The sequence below is a fragment of the Psammomys obesus genome, unplaced genomic scaffold (assembly GCF_907164565.1).
Source record: "Psammomys obesus unplaced genomic scaffold, mPsaObe1.curated_primary_1811, whole genome shotgun sequence".
NCBI lineage: Eukaryota > Metazoa > Chordata > Mammalia > Rodentia > Muridae > Psammomys > Psammomys obesus.
The window spans coordinates 8,950,444-8,971,730 of NW_026596064.1; the positions used below are offsets into that span (position 1 = coordinate 8,950,444).

Here is a 21,287-nt window from a genome sequence, read left to right on the forward strand (position 1 = left end):
ACATAGTTGATGATATTCATGGGGTTCAGTTGATGAGTTACTGATGATTATAAAAGATTTGTTGTTAATTAGCAAAATCAGACTTAGTAGTTAAAAGAAAACCTAGTTAATTTCAAATGTTCACTAGAATCAGTTCCTCTCCAACTTGCAACAAGGGTAATACATATTAAAATAAAAAGTACTAACTTGTATACAGAAAACATTGAGAAGGATGTATCTTTTTATTGTCTTTAGTGAATATCTATGATGATCTGGATAATTAAATCAATGAAATAGCTTGCGTCATATCCCAAAGATTCTAATAGTCTGGATAAAAAATCATAAGTCCCTTCCTTAAAATTTTGTTTTTAGATGATCAACGAATGATGAGTTCAGGGAAACTTTTAAAGGTAACATTTGGTATTTTTGCGTATTGATAATAATAATGAAGGTAACATACCTTAGAAAGTAAAAAATACATTTCAACAGTTTATTTCAATATTTTCATTTCCTCTGAACTGTTGGAGCCACTGGCCCCTTACAATATACTTTGGGAATGTGCAAAATTTGGTGTCGTTTATTTACATTTTAGCAATGCTCATAGCATGATTATTAATGATTAGCACCGATCTCTACCATTCTCCACTTCCACACAACTCCGGCTTCCTGTGCTTTCTGGCTTTTTTCTTTCTCTATTGAAGCCATACCAAAGAAGCAAATCAGTGACTTAGTGATCCTGGGCCAAAATATGTATATGAATGTGCTTCACAAATTAATGTAATATTAAGGAAATGTACATCAATGAATACATTACTCTAACTTTCAAACACCAAATGCTTCCTTGGTGTTTTGTTTTTCGTCTGATGCCTATACATCTGATTTCATTATAGGAGAGCTATGCATTTAGAACAAAACAGTATGAATACAGTTTATTAAAATGGTGATCTGAGACATGCAGTTTTCTCTCTCACTAGTGAAGGATATAATGAATGCTTAAGGTCCTTTGCTGCAAGGCTCAGTATGTTGAAGTGCATTGGATGCTTAAATGGAGAGAGAAGAGAAGGGTATGCAGTTTTCACCTCTCCACAATGTTTAGTTTGGGGTGGGGGAGGGCAAAAGGTGATGTTGTGGAACAAACATGACAGCAACTCAGGTTACAGTCTGGTCCAAAAGTGCTGTTCTGAAGCTTGCCCTCCTAGCTTGAGTTTCCCTTTGGAGACCTCTTCAGGGCTTTCATAGGCTCTGTTGATATAGAACCCATTTTTGCCATTGCCTGCATAGTCTGTCCGGTCCAAGGGAGGCCAGGTGGAGTCTTCTTCCAGCTTTCTCTGTAAGATCCTATACTGACTTTTTGAGTAGAATCCAAATTCTTTCTTTATAAGCAGCCAGAGCTCTCTATTCTGAAGGATGGCATCCTGAAAAATGGGGTTGGGGGAGAAGCACAATGAAACCACTGTACTTATGCAAGTCAGCCTCTTCCAGTCAAGAACTGCTGGAAGCCTGGAACCCTGGGCTTCCTCCCGCTGAGCTCAATGTTGCTGCCTCTGCTGCTATTTCCCCTGGGAGTTGAGATGTTTCAGTCGCAGAAACCTCCTAAAAACTGGAGGCCTTTCATTTCAGCAGATTTCCTGGAGAAATCCTGGCTAGGGATTCACTTACAGTTCTTTCACCAGGGAGTTCAAACGAAGGATAACACAGCACATATCAAGAAAACAAAACAAAAGGAAGAGGGGGGAGTGGAGGGGAGGAGAGGGGAAAACAAAGAAACCAAAAACTGAGCTCCACCACTCTTCACATACAAAGGGCCAAATATTTTTGGTTGAATGAATTAGTCTACAGCAGTCAACTACATTTTTAAACTTTATTTTGATTTATGCACATGTGTAAGGGGTGGGGTTATATGTGTATGCATATGCAAATGTCTGCAAAAACCAGAGGGTGACAGATGAGCCTGAAATTACCAGGGTGGGATGCTGGTCTGATATGCGTACTAGGAACCAAAGTCAGGTCCTCTGCAAGAGCAGCAAGAACTCATCATCGCAGAGCCTCTCTAGTCCCCTAATGTTTTGTTTCCCATCCTTTTGTGTTCCTTTTTTTTTTCTTTCTGTATGCAATTTTTACAAGCAACAATAGAATCGATCCGATTTTGCACTGTTCTTTAGTTTGTTTAAGATAGACTCTCTGTCATATACAACTTCTGTTTAATTGCACCTTTTAAGATAATTTATTGTAGTTGACATAAAGCTATAGCCATCTTACTATAGTGAAAGACTACAGTATTTCTTCAAATTGCAACATAAACATTTAAGTGCAATGTTTGAATCATATTTTGCTGCTGTAGATAACACTGTCATGAATCTCTTCGTATGAGTAGGATTTAACATTTTTCTGTCTCATTTTGCAACAGTTATAAAATCTGATGCAAAGGTGGAATTCCTGAATTAAAGAATACAATTCACACACACACACTTGTAACCATACTTAATTTGGTTGGTACTTTCCCTCACAGGACTTGCTTATACTTTGTCGCCTATTTCTACATTGTTTTTAAAAAGCACCATCCAAGCCTTTTCCTTTTTCCTGTGTCAGTGAGTAATTCAATGACACTAAGAGAAGAGGGACTCATGAGAAGGCGTTCAAGGCTCAGTTGGTGACAGTGAAAGTGGTGGTTCCTTTCCCTCCCGATTAGAGGAGGGATCCTGAAGATCCCTGAGCATCCTGAAGATGATGCTTCACTCTGTCTAAAGGTTTCCCTGTATTTTAGAGCTGCAAGGTCACCTGGTCTCTTGTCTAGATAACTGAAAATAGGAAGTAAATGCAGTGACTCTTGTGACCAGCATTGGAGTTGAACTGATGTTTTGCTTTCTATGGGAAAAGATAGCAGGAATATTTCCCAGCAGGCTTCAAAGAATTTTAAGTCACTCTCCAATGAATACTTCTTAAGGAGATCATACAGTCTTCAAAAAACAAACAAACAAAGAAACAAAACCCTTACTAATAATTTTGGGGGAATGAAGGCTGTATACAGTGAATGTATGTTGAGAGTAAGACCCCAAATTTACACACCTACCTTATAAACAACTATAGGAGCTGAATACTTTACCTCTACAAAGAAGGCCACGCAGAACTGGATAAAGGCTGCCGCCAGAATTGAAACCCTCCATGACGTGACCATTGGGATGAACTGTTGAAAAAGAACGACCACCATTTACATTTTGCACGCTTTACATTTTGAAGAAGTACATACCAGTTATTTTATTTTAGAATTCTATATTTGTGATAACCCTGAGGCTGGAGAGGGGGCATTGTTTTCTTGACTCCTGAAGACAGGAAAGCTGTAGCCTGGCATGCCTTGTCCAAGGACTGGCTGGAAGCCAGAAATCTAAATTAAAATGGACTCTTCCTGGCATGTGCGCCCTCCGTAGCCTGATGGCCTGATGGCGACTGTCAGGTGCATTAGTAAGAATGCCTGATGCATTGAAGCGACAGACACTTCGGAGCTCATGTGGCCCTCTTCATTGTGCGCTAAATCATCCTTCTGCAATTCTTTCTGTTTTCTGCTCTCCTAAAGCATAATTTACTTGGAATTCTTTCTTTTTTTTTTTTTTTTTCCTCCAGCAAAATTGACTTCTGCCTAAAACTCTTAAGTCCTGACAAAAGATTAAGGTTGTTTTGACTAAGTGTGATGTTTTGAACAAATGTTACTGGCTTCACACCTAGCAGCTTCATAGAAGTCTAACAGCCTATACAGAGATCACGGGGTCACATGTCTCTTTATTAGGTATGTATGAGAGCTACACCCACCCATGATGAATGGAGAGCTTTCCAGCCCCATTTCCAACCCACAGAAAGTCTGACTGAACATGTAGGAGTCTGAAGTCTATAAGCACAGCATCCCCACCCCCATAGCCCAGCCGCCCTCAATCTGTGGGTCATATCAGATATTTACATTACAATTCATGACAGTAGCAAAATCACCGTTTTGAAACAGCAATGAAATAATTTTATGGTTTGGGGATCACCATGATGTGAGGAACCGAATTAGAGGATCGCAACATTAGCAAGGTTGTGAATCACTGCTCTAGCCATTCACTTCACATTCTACACCGTGGCATGGGCCATGTCAAGGCACTGCGTGGACATCTGTTTCCCCAAGCAGAGATAGCTTTTACCTGGGCTTTGAGGAGCAGCACATTGGCCTTGGAGAAGTTGGGTCATACTCTAGCCCAATCAGATCTCAGCCGCTCCCATTTTAGTGAGGAAGACTCTTCTCTATCCCCGGCCTGAGACTGCTCCTGATTTGGATTTATTCGCTGGTACAGTAGACTTTCTTCACTTCTGAACAGCATCTTACTTAGCTTCCGTTCCCGATCCAAGCACAGTCTGAAACTCTATAAGTCGTGAGCTATGGCTGGATCGTCCGAGTTTTCATTTCCTGTCTCTCAATTGCTTTGCTCTCCTGCCCTCATTTAATTAATCTGTTTTGAGATGTCCTTCCAAAGAAGCTTCAGTGTCTCCCTGTTATGTTGGCAGGAAGTACAAAGCTCGCTGACTACCTTGGATGGTGCCTACCTTCTTTAGTCTTCTCTGTTCTTCATGTTCCAGAGCGCTGCACCTGCTTCTGTTTTAAAGGCCCTTCTGCCTTGTAAAGCAAGCCTTGCTTCATCTCTGCCACCCCATGTCCTTTGACTTGCTAAAACCAAAGTTGTTCTTTGAAAGTCAAAAGGTCCTCAGCCCTTTCTCCTGGTGTTGAGGCAGCTCTGCCCATCAAAAAACAGCCTGACCTGGCAATATCCTACCTATGTATCTGGACCCTCACCAAACCATATTCCTTCTATAAGGCCCTCATGGCAGTCACGGTGACAGTAAGAATTCCTTCCTATAGCCAGGCGCAGTGGCTCACACCTGTAATCTCTGCAGAGCCAGGTGGATCCCTGTGAGTTAGAGGCCAGCCTGGTCTACAAAGTAAGTCCAGGACAGCCAAGGCTATACAGAGAAACCCTGTTTCAAAACAAAAAAAAAAGATTTCTTCCTACATTCTTCCCGCTCAACTTTTATATCCCCTTCAACTATGGGTGATGTCCATGCTACCACTCAGTGAAGAATAGCTATAGTCTTCAAAACAGAACTATAAGCACGATACTCTTCCTTTCTAGACATCTCCCACAAGGCTGGGTCCAAAAACACCTATAATAACTCCCCGATGAATTTACTTTCAAATTAGTGAGTTCTAGATTAAATGATGGCCACTCAGATAAGACTCTCCATTGTCAATTCCTGGTATAATAAGATTTGCTCAACCATTTCCTTTTGCAATTACATTTAAAACAGTTTTTTTTTTACTGTTTTAAATAGGTAAACTTGGAGAATTATGATATTGGTGCATTAATTTCTCTGTGTTGATCAAATATGGCAAGACAAAGGTTTTTTCTCTTCATTAATTAATTTATTTAATCACTTTACAGCCTGATTGCTCCCTTCTCTCCTCCCAGTCCCACCCTCATATCCCTTTCCTTCCATTCTCCCTCTCCTTATCCTCAGAGAATGGGAGTCCCTCATAGGTACCAACCCACCCTTGCACCTCAAGTTGCAGCAGGACCAAGTGTTCCCTCTCCCACTGAGGCCAGACAAGGCAGCCCAACTATGCGAAAGGGGCCCAAAGGCAGGCAGCAGAGTCATAGACAGTCCCTCCTTCAATTGTTAGAGAGATGACTCCACCATTAAAGGACAGGTTCACAGCCAAAAATATAAGACAAGTTTTAAAAGAGGACAGTTTTACATTTTTTTTCTTTTACATTTATTTAATTAGCATGCATGTGTATGTATGTATGTATGTACGTGTGAGTATGTGTATGTGTAGCGGGGCATACATGCCACAGACACATTTAGATGTCGCAAGAAAACTTGTGAGAGTTGGTTCTTTCCTTCTACCATGTGGGTCTTAGGGACTCTGGTCATTATGCTTGAAATCAGGCACATTTATTCACCGTGTCATCGCACTAGTCCCAAACAATATTTTAGGCATGAAGAATTTAAACATGCTAAAACATGCCACTATTAATATGGAAATGTATGTAAGACAGAGAAATATTTTCTCCTAACAAATAAAAGTTCACAGTATTTAGTCAGTTGAGAGAACAGAGTAATGACTGACTTAGAAAATGCGATGCCAGCACAGCTTTGGCACATTTGAGTCAGAACAGATGCATGGCGCCCAACACTTACCTCCATTCCATGGTATATATCTTGAAAATCAGAAAACAGAAGGAAAATCGTGAGGCCCATTGCAGATGTCAGCAGAAGTGAGAATAAATCTGAAGAGACACCAAACATTCTCAGGTGTGAAGAGAATACTTCATAGGACTTGGCAAGCGTTAGCAATTAGTTCATGTTGGGCAAACACTAGCTGTATCTTCAGATGTTCTGATACATCATCGTATGTTTTAAAATATGTTCTAATGTTTGTATGGTAAAGGTGTTATATTAAAAATCTTTCCCCGCCAAGATGAAATCAAACATGTCATAGAAACTTTCACAAAGGAATTATTTTTGACTGAGGATCCCTTGGCTGGCGACATCCTCCCATGACTAGGTGACTGGAATGGTTACCAGAGATGCCTTGCATATGATCATCACCATCTAGTAAGACACACATATGTAGGCTGAGCATCTGGTCCTGACAGCACCTTAATCTTCAGTTCCAGGGGAATGAGGTATAAGAACCTGCAACTGGCACTCAGGGCTTTCCAGTGTTTGGTCCTTCCTGTTCACATTGAGTTCCCTGTCCTGGCCTCTGTGCTTGTGACCATTACGTGTGCTGGGTAGACAATATTCCTTCTGTCACGGTGCATTCCACTTTCCCCCAACTTAACGAGCCAAATTCAGATAACACTTTTCTTCAAACTCTCCAATCCTCCCTTACAGCTTATTTGCTATCACACATCACATTCTTATTTGTATGATCTCAGTTGATCTATCAACTAGGCTGTGATCACTCGGGAGTCATGGCATCTGTCTCTGGGGCTTGAGGATTTGTAGTTCAGAAAATAAAAACGCAAAACTGCTAGGCTCCTCCCTTCCCATATCTCCACCTGCTTGACTTTTAGAACGTAAAAATTCCAGGATTTATTATGTCAAAATCACTGTTCTTAACACCAAAAGCCCACCTGCTTCTCTGTCTGCCCAGCTGTCAGCAGAGCGTCCTTCAAGTAGTGCCTCAGGCCCCAAGAACTAGAATTCACTCAGTGTTGGCATGATAGAGATGATTCTTAAATCCCCATAGGGATTTTTTTTTTTTTATAAAGCCAAGCACCACTGTGTAGGTTTTGTATATCTGGACCAATTAGAAACCCAAGATGCATTTACACAAATGATTTCTGAAGACACCAGAATTGTTTTCACTTTTAAGCACCTGTACCCACTCTTAGCATTTCCTTGTCATTTCTCAAAAGAATGACAGTACTTTCTTAGAAGGATGGTGTTGCAGAGAGAGAGAGGGAAAGAAAGAGAAATGGGGAGAGGGGAAAGGAGAGGATGGCTCTTAAATAGAGCAATGTGCTCATGATGGTGATACAATGATACCGGGAAACAGCAATGTGTTTTTTGTTCCATTGTGGAGTCACCAGAATCCAGAAGCTGGAAAAGGAAGAAGACATTAGCAGCTAGTCTTGCTAAAAGCCTGGTCCTTGTCAACAACTGGCTGAGTCCTGTGCATTCAGTGTGTCCTTGTGTTAGTGATCTTCAAAGTAGGCCCTCTCCGAGGGGACAGGAACTCTACAAGGAGAGCAACAGAGCCAAACAATCTGGGCACAAGAGTCTTTTCTGAGACTGATTCTCCAACCAAGGACCATGCATGGAGATAACCTAGAACCCGTGCACAGATGTAGCTCATGGCAGCTCAGTCTCCAAGTGGTTTCGTTAGTAATGAGAACAGGGACTATCTCTGACATGAACTCAGTGGCTGGCTTTTTGATCACCTCCCCCTGATGAGGGAGCAGCCTTAACAGGCCACAGAGGAAGACAGTGCAGCCGGTCCCAATGAGGCCTGATAGGCTACGGTCAGATAGAAGGGGAGGAGGACCTCCCCTATCAGTGGACTTGGAGAGGGGCATGGGCAGAGATGAAGGAAGGAGGGTGGGATTGGGAAGGGATGAGGAAGGGGGCTATAGCTGGGATACAAAGTGAAAAAACTGTGATTTATAATATATATATATATATATATATATATATTTTTTTTTTTTTTTAAAGTAGGCCCTCTCCCTTACTTCAGCTTTGATATAAAAATGCAATGAAGAAATGAAATGAGTGTGTGCTCTCCTTGGTTAGCTGCTATTGATAAAGAAGCCTGAAAGAATGGGACCCTCTGAATGCAAGTAATTTAAGAAGCAAATACTGCACAAACCACTGTAACTTGTTTTCAGATAAAGGAAGGGGTGGTTACACTTGTTTACAGAAAAAAAAATAAGTGCGTACTTTTTCTGTATCTTGTCATCGTAATGTTGAGCTTCTCTCAAACACTAATAAAAGCAAGATTTGTGCTATTTCAAGATGAAATTGCTTATATAATGTACCTTAGTACTTCCAAAGACTTCTGAAATATGACTTGGAAGTCTACAATCTGTAATATTATGTGCATTGGAGCAGGAGAGATGTTTCAGGGGTCAAGAGCTCTTACAAAGGACCTAAGTTCAGTCCCCAGCACCAGCATAGGGTGGCTCACCACTACCTGTAATGGCAGCTCCTGGAGGTCCAATGCCCTCTTCTGGACCCCGTGGGCACCTTTACTGACATGTGCACAAACCTCTCCACACACACATACACATAAATTAAAATAGAAAATTAAAGATTGTGTGCATTACAATAGTTGATTATAAAACGTCTCCCATTTGGAATTATCAGTTACATTAGTGAAGTGACTTGGCGGGAAAGACATTTGCCACTGTCCTGGCTAATTTTATGTCCATCTGACACAAGCTAGAGTCATCTAGAAGGAAGGAACCTCAATTGAGAAAATGCCTCCATAAGATCTAGCTGTAGGGCATTTTTTAGTTAGTGATTGCGAGGGGAGAGCCTAGCTCATTGAACGAGGTGCCACCCCTGAGCTGGTGGTCCTGGGCTCTATAAGAAAGGAGGCTGAGCAAGCCATGTGGAGCAAGCCAGTAAGCAACACTCCTCCATGGCCTCTGCACAAGCTCCTGCCTCCAAGATCCTTCCCTATGTGAGGTCATGGCCGACTTCCTTCAGTGATGGACTAAAATTCGAAAGTGTAAGCCAAATAAACCCTTTCTTCCCTAGCTTGCTTTTGTTCATGGTGTCTCTCCCTGGTGATAGAATCCTTAACTAGAAGAGCCAGCAAACCAATGGCAAGTGTGATCCCAGAACCCACCTGCTCCTTCCCACAGGCTGCTGTCCTCTGCCCCCACATTCACACAACGACACACATATGATATCCCCAACAGGACAGAATTATCAATTATGTCTATCATGAGATGTCAGTTTTCCTTTAAGCTTCAGCTCCTCATGTTGTAGCTAATCTAATTCTAACTCACTTGATGTTTGTGAAACCCCCCTGTATTTACTATTAAAGTACCAGGTCCTGAGAAAAACCCTCTTTATGAAATACGTTTAATTTGGAAATAAGGATGATAAGAAATAACTTTAAACTTATAAAGCAGAACCTTAATTTGTTTTGACAAAGGATACTTTGAAATGCTGCTTCAAAACTGAGAAAAATGATGAGGAGCTCAGACATTGACAGGAAATATAAGATCAGAGGAAGGCAACAGCATGATCTCAAATCCTTTGACAAGACAGCTATGCCAAAAATACTCAAGAACAAAGAGAATTTTAATGATAAAATTGAATGAAACTGCTTTAACAATAACTGTGCATTTTTAACAAAATAGGAGCTTAACACAACACTGAAGCAATTTCTCCAAAGCATGTGTCAGAGACTAGGCTGTCTAATCACAACTATCAAAATAGACATCTGTGACCAGTTTAACTGAACCCCCCACTCCAGTATACATATAAAGACACTTATTAAAGTCTGCTGTACCAAAAAAAAAAAAAGAAGTCAAGCATATGTTTATGAACTATTAAAAGGAATAGGAGAAAGAAAATGAAAGTATAACCCCCCTCCTTCTGTAAACAAGTAAAATGCACTGTTCTGAAATTATTAGGCCAAAGGAAAAACTAGGTCAAAGGTACTGGTAGGTAAAAATATAAAGGTTGAAATCCAAACTACAGTGACTAGCCTTAAATGCTTCTAATCTTATGAAGATGAAGAACCATACATGGACCTCAAAGTCAACTCAAAACAAATTCAAAGAAAGAAGGAAAAGCAAACCTTCGTAACAAAAAATTAAAAAATATAAAATTAAAAAATATAGAATTTAAATCCAAGAGCTATTGTGTTACTAAACAGTAAAATAAATAAATAAATAAATAAATAAGTAAATAGATAAATAAATAAATAAATAAATAAATAAATAAATAAATAAATAAATAAATAAATAAAAGCATGAAAGGCAACAGGAAAAGAAAAAGCAAGGCTCTTGCAATTTGGATCTGAAAAGTCCACCAAGAGCTCAGATGTGGAGGGTGTTGTCTCCAGTGCAGCACAGAGGGAGCACCTTCAAGGAGTGGGTGGATAATGAGGGCACTAACCTAATCAATGAATTATCCCGCTGGTAGGCTCACGGCTTAAGAAGTTGTTGTGAGGTGGCAGAAAATTGAGAAAGTGAGACAAAAATTGGTAAAAATATGGCACAGTTAAGTTAGCAGAACTTGAAGGGTATATTTTGCCTCTGGCTTCTCTCTTCCCCCATCTATTCCCTTCCTCGAGCCCCGACTCCTCCCAGCTTGCCCACCCTTGCTTTCTTTCCTGCATCTGACCTACATAAGATGGGCTGCTTTGCTCTGCCACGTGTCCCCTATCATGCTCTTCCACACCGAAGTCCCAAACACAATAGAGCCACTAACCACGATCTGAAACATCTGAGATCGGGAACCAACATGAGTCTTCCCTCCGTTTAAATTGTTTCCTCCCCCCAGGCATTTTGTCATAGTGACTGGAAGCTGGTTAAAACATATATAAGCACAATAAAGGCAATTATAATCCAATAGTAAGAGTCTCAATAAGTATTTAAAACTTTAAGGAAATTCTACCCTAAGCTGTACAATAAAATTTGATAATATTAATGAAATGGTATTATATGGGCAAAAATAAATCATTTAAAACAATATAACACAAATCAATCCTTAAAACACTATTTCAAAGGAAGGATTTGGAACTAAGTAATTTACTGTTATCTTTTGGAAAGTTGTCAAAGAAGAAATCTTTTTACCTATTAAAATCTTTATAGAGGAATGACGAAGTTTTTAAATCTAAAACTCAAACCTAATATAAATCTATCGAAAATAGATAAATAAATCAATCAAATAAGGCCAAAAAAATACAGCATGAAATGTAGGTTTTCAAAGAGCTAAAAATTCAATTTAGTAGAAGTTTAATCTATTACAAATTAGTAGGAAATTCTCAAGGATATTATTTAATGACAAGTTATTATTACAACACATCTGCAGCATTGGATAAGAAGATACAGAAAGAGTGTTTTGGTAGATGATGGGAAGACACCTGTGGAAGTCTGTCTCCTACAGCAAATTTTAAAATCTCTCTTGATTAATGCTCTTCCTGAGGTGAACTTGGTAAAAAAGACACTTACATCAGTGTTATGCAGGTAGTATCAAGTATAGTACTGTGATGATGAGGCTTCCTCTCATGGCATCACATACAGTAGTGTAAGAACCAGGATTTCTCTTATGGTATCAAATGTAGTATTGTAAGAATCAAGATTTCTCTCACAAAACCACACAGAGTATCACAAGGATCACATAGTATGCACAGAATGAATGGAACAAATTTTTATATTTTTAATCTTTGATTTGCTTTCTATTGGTAAATACCTTATTTATAGTTACTATTGTTTGATGAAACACCACGACCAAAAACAATGTGGGGAAGGAAAGGACTTATTTCACCCACACTTCCATATAACAGGTCATCAACAAAATCAGGAACCTGGAGACAGGAGCTGATGCCGAGGCCGTGGAGGGATGCTGCTTACTGGCTTGCTCATCATGGTTTGCTCAGTCTGCTTTCTTTTTTTCTTTTTTTAACTTTTATTAATTACACTTCATTCACTTTGTATCCCCCATAGGCCCCTCCTTCCTCCCCTCCCAATCCCACCTTTCCTCCTCTTTTTTTCTACACATGCCCCTCCCCAAGTCCACTGATAGGGGAGGTCCCCCTCTCCTTCCTTCTGATCTTAGTCTATCAGATCTCATCAGGAGTGGCTGCATTGTCATCTTCTGTGGCCTGGTAAGGCTGCTCCCCCCTCAGGGGGAGGTGATCAAAGAGCAGGCCAATCAGATTATGTCAGAGGCAGTCCCTCTTCCCATTACTATGTGACCCACTTAGACACTAAACTACCATGGGCTACATCTGTGCAGGGGTTCTAGGTTATCTCCATGCCTGATACTTGGTTGGATTATGAGTCTCTGGAAAGACCCTTGTTTTGTGCACTTCAGCAAGAATTCTAGTAACTAAGCTACATCCCTTGCAACGAGAGTCCACTTTGACACGGAATTATTTATAATGCGGACACAGCAAAGCCAGCTGCGTGGTAGACACCATGTCCACACATCTGAATTTCCCAAGGTTCCACTTGAGCATAGTTACTAACAGCATCCACTTCTGCTCACGAAAGTGTGGAAGGAAATACTCTAGTTTGCTTGTTTTCCTGCCTAGAGGTCTTGATTGTAGCTTCAAACACTTTGGGGGTTTTGCTTTGGCTTGGCCTTTATTGTATTTACAGAAATGTACTGGAGAAAAAAATACAGTTTTTAAAGTATATTTTATAAATGTGGGGACATCCTATTTATTGCACTAGACCCTGTACACAATTTGCTTTACTTATCTGCAAGCATAGCAGAGTATCATTAATAGTGTCAGGGGCTGGCTCTCAAGTTGGGCCAATCACTGATTGGCCATTCCCTCAATCTCTGCTCCATCTTTATTCCTACATTTCTTGTAGGTGAGACAAATTTTGGGCGCTGAAGATTTTATGGGGTGGGTTGGTGTCCCCTTCCTTCCATTGGAAGTCCCACCGGGCTACAGGAGGTGGTGACTTCAGGCTCAACTGTCTTCTGAGAGGCTTCATCCAATAGCTGATGGAAACAGATGCAGAGACCCACAGCCAAACAACATGCTGAGCTCAGGGAGTTTGTGTAAAAATGGGAGGACAGACTGAAGGAGCTGGAGGGGTCAAGGACACCACAAGAAGATCTAAAGAGTAAACTAACCTGGATCCAAGGGGGTTCGCAGAGACTGAACCACCAACCACAGAGCATGCACAGACTGGACCTAGAACCCCTACACATACATGGCAGATGTGCAGCTTGGTCATCACGTGGGTCCCCTAACAATGGGAGTAGGTGCTGTCCCTGAGCCTGTTACCTGCCTTTGGATCTCTTTCCCCTAGCTGGGCTGCTTTGTCTAGCCTCAGTGGAAGAGAATGCACTTAGTCCTGCTGCAACTTGAGGTACCAGGGTGGGTTGGTAGCCCTTTGGGGGCCTCCCCTTCTCAGAGAAGAGGGGAGTATGAGGGAGGGGACATGAGTGTGAGACTGGGAGAACAGGAGGGAAGGGGCTGGGATCAGGCTGTAAAGTGAATGAATGAACAAATAAATAAATGGGGGAAATGCTTTACTTAACTCATGATGTAATACTTCCATTCTATACACATGAGAAAATAGGGGCATAAAAGATAATGTAACTATCCCAGCACTGTGAAGCTGTAAACTTGTGAGTTTACTAAAAGTTTTCTACAAAAATCTCTACATATAAGCCTGTGTATGGAAGGGTTCTTATGACTCATCTGACCACTGAATACAGACTGTGCATCCTCAAGTGAGCAGGTTTCTGCCATTGGACTCTCCCATCTAAGGCCATTTTATTCAGTTATCATGCCAGAGAGATGCAGCATCTCATTTTCTGGTAGACTGTGACACTGGGAAGGGAGTGGGAACAGAAAAAGACTCGGAAAGGAACCTCGAACTCTATACACTTACAGTTTGTGTATATGGGTTTCCGAAAGGGCTTCCCCTTAGAAAAAACAAACGCTGCTGAGATACAGTTGAAGGTGATGATGGGCCACAGAGTGGTGCTTTCAAAACTTAGAACAGAAGCAGGAACCATTGTCGCATTTCCAGTCCAGTTTCGCTCCAAGCTCATATTGGTTGAGAAATTATTTTGGTTTTCCAGAAAGCATTTGCTATGAAAGAATTGTCGGCATTATGAAATTTTTCTATACTGTTTTTTTTTTTATCTTTTATTTAGTAGGTGACAAAGTAATTTAATTACTTCAGCTTTCAGCCTGTTCCAGCTGGTGGCTGACAAGACATGTCTTGTTTATTTCTTACAATGACAAAGCAGAAGTAAAATTCAGAGGAAATCAAGATCTTCCCCTGTCCGTCCCCAATGTAGAGCAGATAACCTGTCTTGAGAGGCCTTGGGTGACAATTTCTATGAATTCCTGTCAAATCAAATAATGTATAAAGCATGTGAAGAGAATACGTATTTATGTATCTGTGTTTATGTGCATATGTGTGATTATGTATCTCTCTGTGTCTAGGCGTATGTGTGCATGTTTGTGGGTGTGTGTGAATGTGTATATGTCTGCCTGCCTATATTTATGTCCTTGTGTGTAGGTGTGTGCTTAGGTGTATGTGTGTATGTTTGTGGATATGTGTGTGAACGTGTATATGTGTATGTGTGTGCCTCTGTCTGTGTTCTCTTTCATTTATTGATGTAAGCCTCCTGAATTGTGTCCTGAGTTGTAGGCTTACTCCACCCTCTCCTCAAGTAATTAAGGAATTGTAGTGAAGACCCAGCGTAGCCCTTCTGATTGTGTAACTGTGGCTCTAGCATCCTAACGAGGTAAGCTCAGACTTGTCAGCCTGACTTAGAACTTCAACCTAGCTTCCTTTGCCAAGCTCCCCACCGGCTCTCCTTATTCTCCTAACATAATATCTGCTCTTCCTCAAATACTACCAACTTTGTGAGCTGCATATGCAGTTCCCATTAATTTTACTATTATTTATTCTTCAAGCCTCATTATGTCTAACTTTGGGTGGAAATTGGTACTAGTTCTCCTCCCGTGTTCTTTCCTCTTGCTGCATTTAGCTCATTATTTTGGAATTGTTTTGTTGAGATATTTTAACTTTCATCCATGCAATATGTTTCCTTTGTGTTTTTTTTTTCACTAGTTATTTTTCAAAATGTTTTTGACATCTAACATGGAGTTATCATATAATTTTTACTCAGAAATATGTCTTCAAGATTTAGGCTTTGTCAATTCTGATCGACTTATTAGCGATGTTCGTCATTTTTACAATATGAAACCTGAAAATTAGTTTTAGTTGGCTTTCTTGTCTAGCTTAAAACTTGAAAAGTTACTTTTCAACTGTTTATACATACAATTTACTTTCCAAATATGACCCCAAGTGCAAGGATTCTTTTTCTCTTCTTTTTGAAATAACGTGCTGGTTAGTTTTGCATTTACTTGACATAATCTAGAGTTCCCTAGAGAAGAGGGAACTTCAATTGACAGACAACATGGCCCTCCCTACCAAGTTGGCCTGAAGGCAAGCCTGTGGTGCATGACCTTGACTGTGATTGATATGGGAGGCCCTAATCCATTGTGGGTAGTGCCATCCCTGAGCAGGCATTACTGGACAGTGTAAGAAAGCAAGCTGAGGCAGCAATAGGGAGCAAGCCACTAAGCAGCATTCTTTGATAGTTTCTGCTTCAGCTCATGCCTCAAGTGGCAGCCCTGACTTCTTCCAGTGATAGAATGTGATCTTAGAATTGTAAGCAGGAATAAAACCTTTCCTCTCCAAATTTCTTCTTGTGATAGTATTCTATCGCAGCAATAGAAACCCTAACAGAGCCAGAAGCGTCTTGCTATATAGCCCAAGTTGGCACTGGGCTCACAGTCTTCCTGCCTCAGACTCCCGAGTGCTGGCATTACAGGGGGACATCACAATGCCCAGTTAGGTTTAATTCTTAATATTTGGGGGCCTATAAGACTTACAAATGGGACAGCATATTTCAAGTCATACTTGAATTTCTGACTTTGGAGTCTGAATGAAGATGTTACACATCTTGCTGGTTCTATGTCTATGTTTCTATGCCATTAGGCTCATAGTAGGGTGTACATAACCAAGTTCAAAAGGAGAATATTATCTCCTCAAGAAAAATAAAGCTTGAGTTTATGTATTGCCGATGGCAGTTTTTGTACTACAGAAGCATCATCAACTAATTGTAACAGAGGCTTTCCATCTCAGAAAGCCCAAGCTGTTATCCTCTGACAGAGGACAGGGAGTATTTACCAATCCCTAGCTTATATGAAATCCACACCCCTAGGAATGGATACATTCACAGTCAATCAGCTGTAAGATCATCTCATTATCAACCAAAGTGACAAATCTTTCCTGCCTGTTTCCCACGTTCAACCAGCACGCCACCAGTAAGTATGCCCAGTTCTATCATTTGTGATTTGCAATATGAAAGTATTATTTTTGTTAGTTAATATTTTAGAGTTCCTCTTGGTACCAAGTTGGACAACACCATGATGCACCGCTTATATTACTTTCAGAAAGGAAGTCTAAGGAAATGAACTCACCTGTATTTATAGACCTCACAGTACCAAGGCTGCTGCTTCACAGTGAGAAAAGCACACACCTGCACAATGCAGGTGAAGCAGGAATTCAGGAAGACTGAGAGGAGCAACTGAGGAGAAAGCAGCTGTCCTGCTGGTCTATATGGAGCCAGCTTCGGGTAGGCATGGTTTATACTCACTGAAAAACAAGGATATGTTTTGCCTTTACAATTTCTCTTTTGAGGATAAAAGCTGAGATGCATATCATCTTGAGTCTCTGAGGAAGATTCAGCTTGAGAAAACACTAACAGAGGGTTTACATCTATACAAGCCCATAACATAGATGTGTAAGCATTTCTACCAATCTTGGTCTTCTCTATGCTTTGGTTTTTACTTTCAGGAGTAAAACATAATGGGCTGAAAGGTTCTGTAATCGATAGATTTATCATATCACATGATTTCTATTCCTCCCCCCACCATGGACTTAGAAGGGATTGTACATAAAGCAAAATGAGCAGTATCAATATCTCACATAAAAGAAAAAATGGATAGTGGAGATGAGGGGGCTGTCATCATTCCTAACTAATCTCTGTGTTGCTAACTAAAGGAAAGTACCCACTCTGCTCTCCAGCCAACAGTATCCCAGCACTTCAATGTGCCAGGCACAGTGGTAGATAAGATGTTCAAGGTGTGCTCAATTCCTTCTGGATATACATGTTGGGGGCATTGCTACTGCACATTCCATTTGGTTTGGTGAAGGAGGCAGGGTCACAAACATCTTGTTTTCCGATAACAGTATTAAAATATGCTGCATTTTTAATTCTGGGGTTTGTCATTTAACGTGGTTGGAAGCTCATTGAAAATGAATACTTTAAAAATATTGCTATATCCTTCTTAGATGCTTCATGCTCTAACAATGAGGATGGAATGTGCTCTGCCTATCAAGACAAAGAAGGGAAGAGGCATAAAGAGCTAACAATTCAGAACATCTTATTTAAAGATTTGCATAAGTCATGCTTTAATCCCTGTCTTCCAATTTGTCACCTCATTTACTCTCTTGGCTTGTTTCTTTTTAATTTAAAAATAATTAGAGCACATGTACTTCAGTTCATAGTCACGCATGTAGAGGTGGGTTGGTAAGGAATTGATGTAAACTTTGTGATAATGCAACTGAAAAGCAGATTTCTGTTCTCTGTGTCATTTGGGATAATGATGCAAACTTTCTGGTACTTCAGATTTTCATGTAAAGTAAGAGTACAATGTAATGTTCAAATGCCTCTCAAAGGCCCTTCAAACTAATTTATTCTAAAGCTCTATGGCTACCTAAGGCGTCACTGTTAGGTTCCAAAATGTGTTTTTCTAATAGTGTTAGAAATTGTGGAGTATGCAGGGTCACTCTGCCTTCCAAGTTCCAAGTCCGGTGGACACATAAAGACTGTGTATATTATCCAAGAATACAGCTGACACAGAGACACTAATTTAGAGTGCAGTTTGAATCTATATCCACTTAGCAAAATAATAGTAGTAAGATTATCCGTGAGCCTGTGAGTTTCTCAACCATGAATTCTTAGGCAAATTTACAGTACTAGGCATGCATTTCTTCCTGTGGAACTGTCTTTAATTACAAGCAGAGAGTGGTTGGTTACCATTTGTGCCACTATTACACTCATGGACAAATCTTGTAATACCAATGATTATTGTAGTTCGCAAAGTTCACAGCTGACTAAGATCTATTGATGACTTTTCTCTCTGTGGCTTACATAGCAATTTTCAGTACTAGGAAAGCTAGCTATTAAGGAGGAAATTTCTTTGTCTGTATCAGTTTTATTTCCCTATGTCCTATGACCAAAATGTGTTGTGTCTTCAGCCATGGGGTCTTACCATCAAGTTGTGGTAGGCAACCAGAACAATGGCAACAGCCTATGTTGTTTGGGTTGTGTCTCTTGGACTCCTCTAACAAAGTGATAAGTATCCCATAGCACTTCTGTGTGACTGTGTGTGTTTTTTAAAAGCTCCTAAAATAGTGAGTTTGCGTGTGGCTTTTCCAAGCATCTTTAACTTTAATTATCCCCTTTCCCACCTCTTTCTCTGCCTTATCCTCTCATCCGACTTACACCTTTCCTTTCCATTAATGTCGCTCTCAGTCCTCACCAGAGGGATTTGTTTGTACAGTGAATCGTGGTTAACTCAGCAACTCACAACCGAACAAGGTTGAGAGAATAAGTGGCATGTTCAACCACAAATGGGACATGTACCTTCTGCCACTCCCCCAGTGTTCAGAAACTAGAACAGAAGAGGGTGGTTAAAAGATGTCTGATAGGAACAGACTGAAACAATGTCTTTTGGACTTGACATGACCACTGCACTTAGGAATTTGTAGCAGAAATTTCCTAATTTCTTTTTCGTAGTACTATATAAAGAATATATAACTATATAAGATGAAGCAAGACAATCCAGCATGGAAAGAGGAGAAGGCCATGAGCCCTCACCCTTAACGATGGAGTTATTGACCATTATTTATGGTTTCTGATGAAGAAGAATCAGTTTTTCCTTAAGGGTGTTGCCTGTGGTAGGCTGACCATGACCCAATGGATAACCCCAAAACTATGAGTATATGGGTAGCACAAATTGGACTTGATGGGTTACATTTTTGAAAGAGGATATGAAGTGGGGAAGCAGAGGATGAGTCTAGAGAAAGTCAGGGAGAGGGGGGAATATAATAAAAAGAGATTGCATGCAATTATCAAAGAATTAATAAAATATTGTTTTCTTTTAAAGAACATGATAGACTTTTGTCCTTATGTTTCTAAGATACATACTCTCAATCCTTGATATTTGCTAAGTAAAAGGAACATCCCCAACAGTTTATGCTAAGATGGCTGATGGTAGGGGCTAGAGAGATTGCTCAGTGGTTAAGATCCTGTTCTTACAGAAGGTCTATTCAATTCATAGAACACACATAGTGGTTCATAACTGTCTAAAACTCCAGTTCCAGGGGATCTGATCATCTTCAGCCTCTGTGGGCTCTAGGTGCATATGTGGTAGACCTACATGCATACAGACCAGCACTCATACACACACACACACAAAAATGAGTCTAAAAGTTTTAAAAGGTGATGGTGGTTTTAAAGAGAATCACTGCTAACAATGATATACAGGAATGCAACTGGCTACAACCCTGTAGACTACCAGTAAAACTGCATTTTAGGCATTATATCTACCTGAAATGGAAGCATGGAGAAACTGGAGATTTTGAGTTTTTCCATGTAGCAAATGATTCAATAAGTTGTATTTAGCTAATGAAACTCAATACTTGGAATTTAGTTGAGCTCTAGCTGGCAGTATTCTGTTCATTATCACACATGTATGTGCCAGAAGGATGGAGAACCCTAATTCTACAAGGGCAGGACAATGGAAGTAACCTTTATGATCCTTTCCAGATTTTGCCTCACGTGTCTCTTTTCTTGACTAATTCTAACTCGAATCATTTTTCTATCAATAGAACTGTGGGAATAAATACTACACCTGTGGTGGGGTTTGTGAATCAGAAACTACTGAATACAGGATGGAAGGTGGTAGAGTCCCTAACTTGTAGATAGCTGGTCAAAATGCAGAAGGTTAAGGAGCCTCAACACATGTTCCTGGTGTCTGAAAGTGAAGTCATTCTGTGGATGTGGCTTCAACATGTGATATTTGGTCTACCTGGGGGTAGTTGGTTTCAGAAATCACCATCTGGGTACACTAAGAAGGGACATACAGTGTAGACTGTGGTCAGTGCTGAAGAGCATGCTGTCAACTTGCATCAAAGTCACAGCAGGCAGAGCTCTAGAGCTTAGAATAACTGCTGCATGTCACCATCCAAGGTGCAAGTGTGAAGTTTATGAGGAGGCTATGCACTGGTGTCATCACAGCGCTGAGCAATGAACCCCTATGTCATTGCTATATTCTCTTCCACATGCTCCTTACAGTTTCTGTCTCCCCCTTCTGCACAAGAACCACAGGATATTGAGTAATTAGCACGGTAGAGATGGCATTTCTTTGGGGGCTTCCTGGTATGATTTTGGCCATGGTGATATTAGCACTAGGTTCAAACAATTGTGCATGGCTCACCATGCTGTCAGGCTTCCTATGACTCTCAGTGAGTGCACTCTGCTGATTCCTTCACTGTGCCCCCTGCGATGAGAAAGGTGGAGTTGACCTGAACTCAACTTGATCAAAATAAACTACTTATAGCATAAAGCATGGTGGCGAAGCTGAGAAACCCACATCAGCTGAATGGCAGTCCACATCCAGGCCTATAAACTGGGAGAAATCCCTTGGGGACATAAGCCATTGAATTTGGGGGTGAGTTGTGATACAGGGCTATCATGGCACCAGATGGTTGATAAAATACACCAGGTATTTTAACTTTGTTATATCAGAGATTCCTAATATTTCTTAACACGAAATTTGTACTCCTGGTTATTAAAAGAAAATGATCACTGGTTTGGGACACACATTACATTTCAAAGACTGTGCCAACTGTTTTTATGAGTAGTATTTGCATTTCCTTAGAAATCAATGCAAAAGGCAAATCTTGTAGACG

General features: G+C 40.4%; 1 protein-coding gene across 1 annotated transcript in view; it reads right to left on the reverse strand.

The window, feature by feature from the left end:
- Positions 1-446: 446 nt before the first annotated feature.
- Atp13a5 (ATPase 13A5) overlaps positions 447-21,287 on the reverse strand; it is a 138,499-nt gene continuing 117,658 nt past the window's right edge. The window contains exons 26-30 of the mRNA XM_055625220.1: positions 16,727-16,901; positions 14,112-14,314; positions 6,205-6,293; positions 3,083-3,163; positions 447-1,394 (exon numbers count right to left, since the gene is read on the reverse strand). Of these exons, the coding sequence (XP_055481195.1) occupies positions 1,134-1,394; positions 3,083-3,163; positions 6,205-6,293; positions 14,112-14,314; positions 16,727-16,901 (809 nt within the window). The 3' untranslated portion in view covers positions 447-1,133. The remainder of the gene's footprint in view (positions 1,395-3,082; positions 3,164-6,204; positions 6,294-14,111; positions 14,315-16,726; positions 16,902-21,287) is intronic.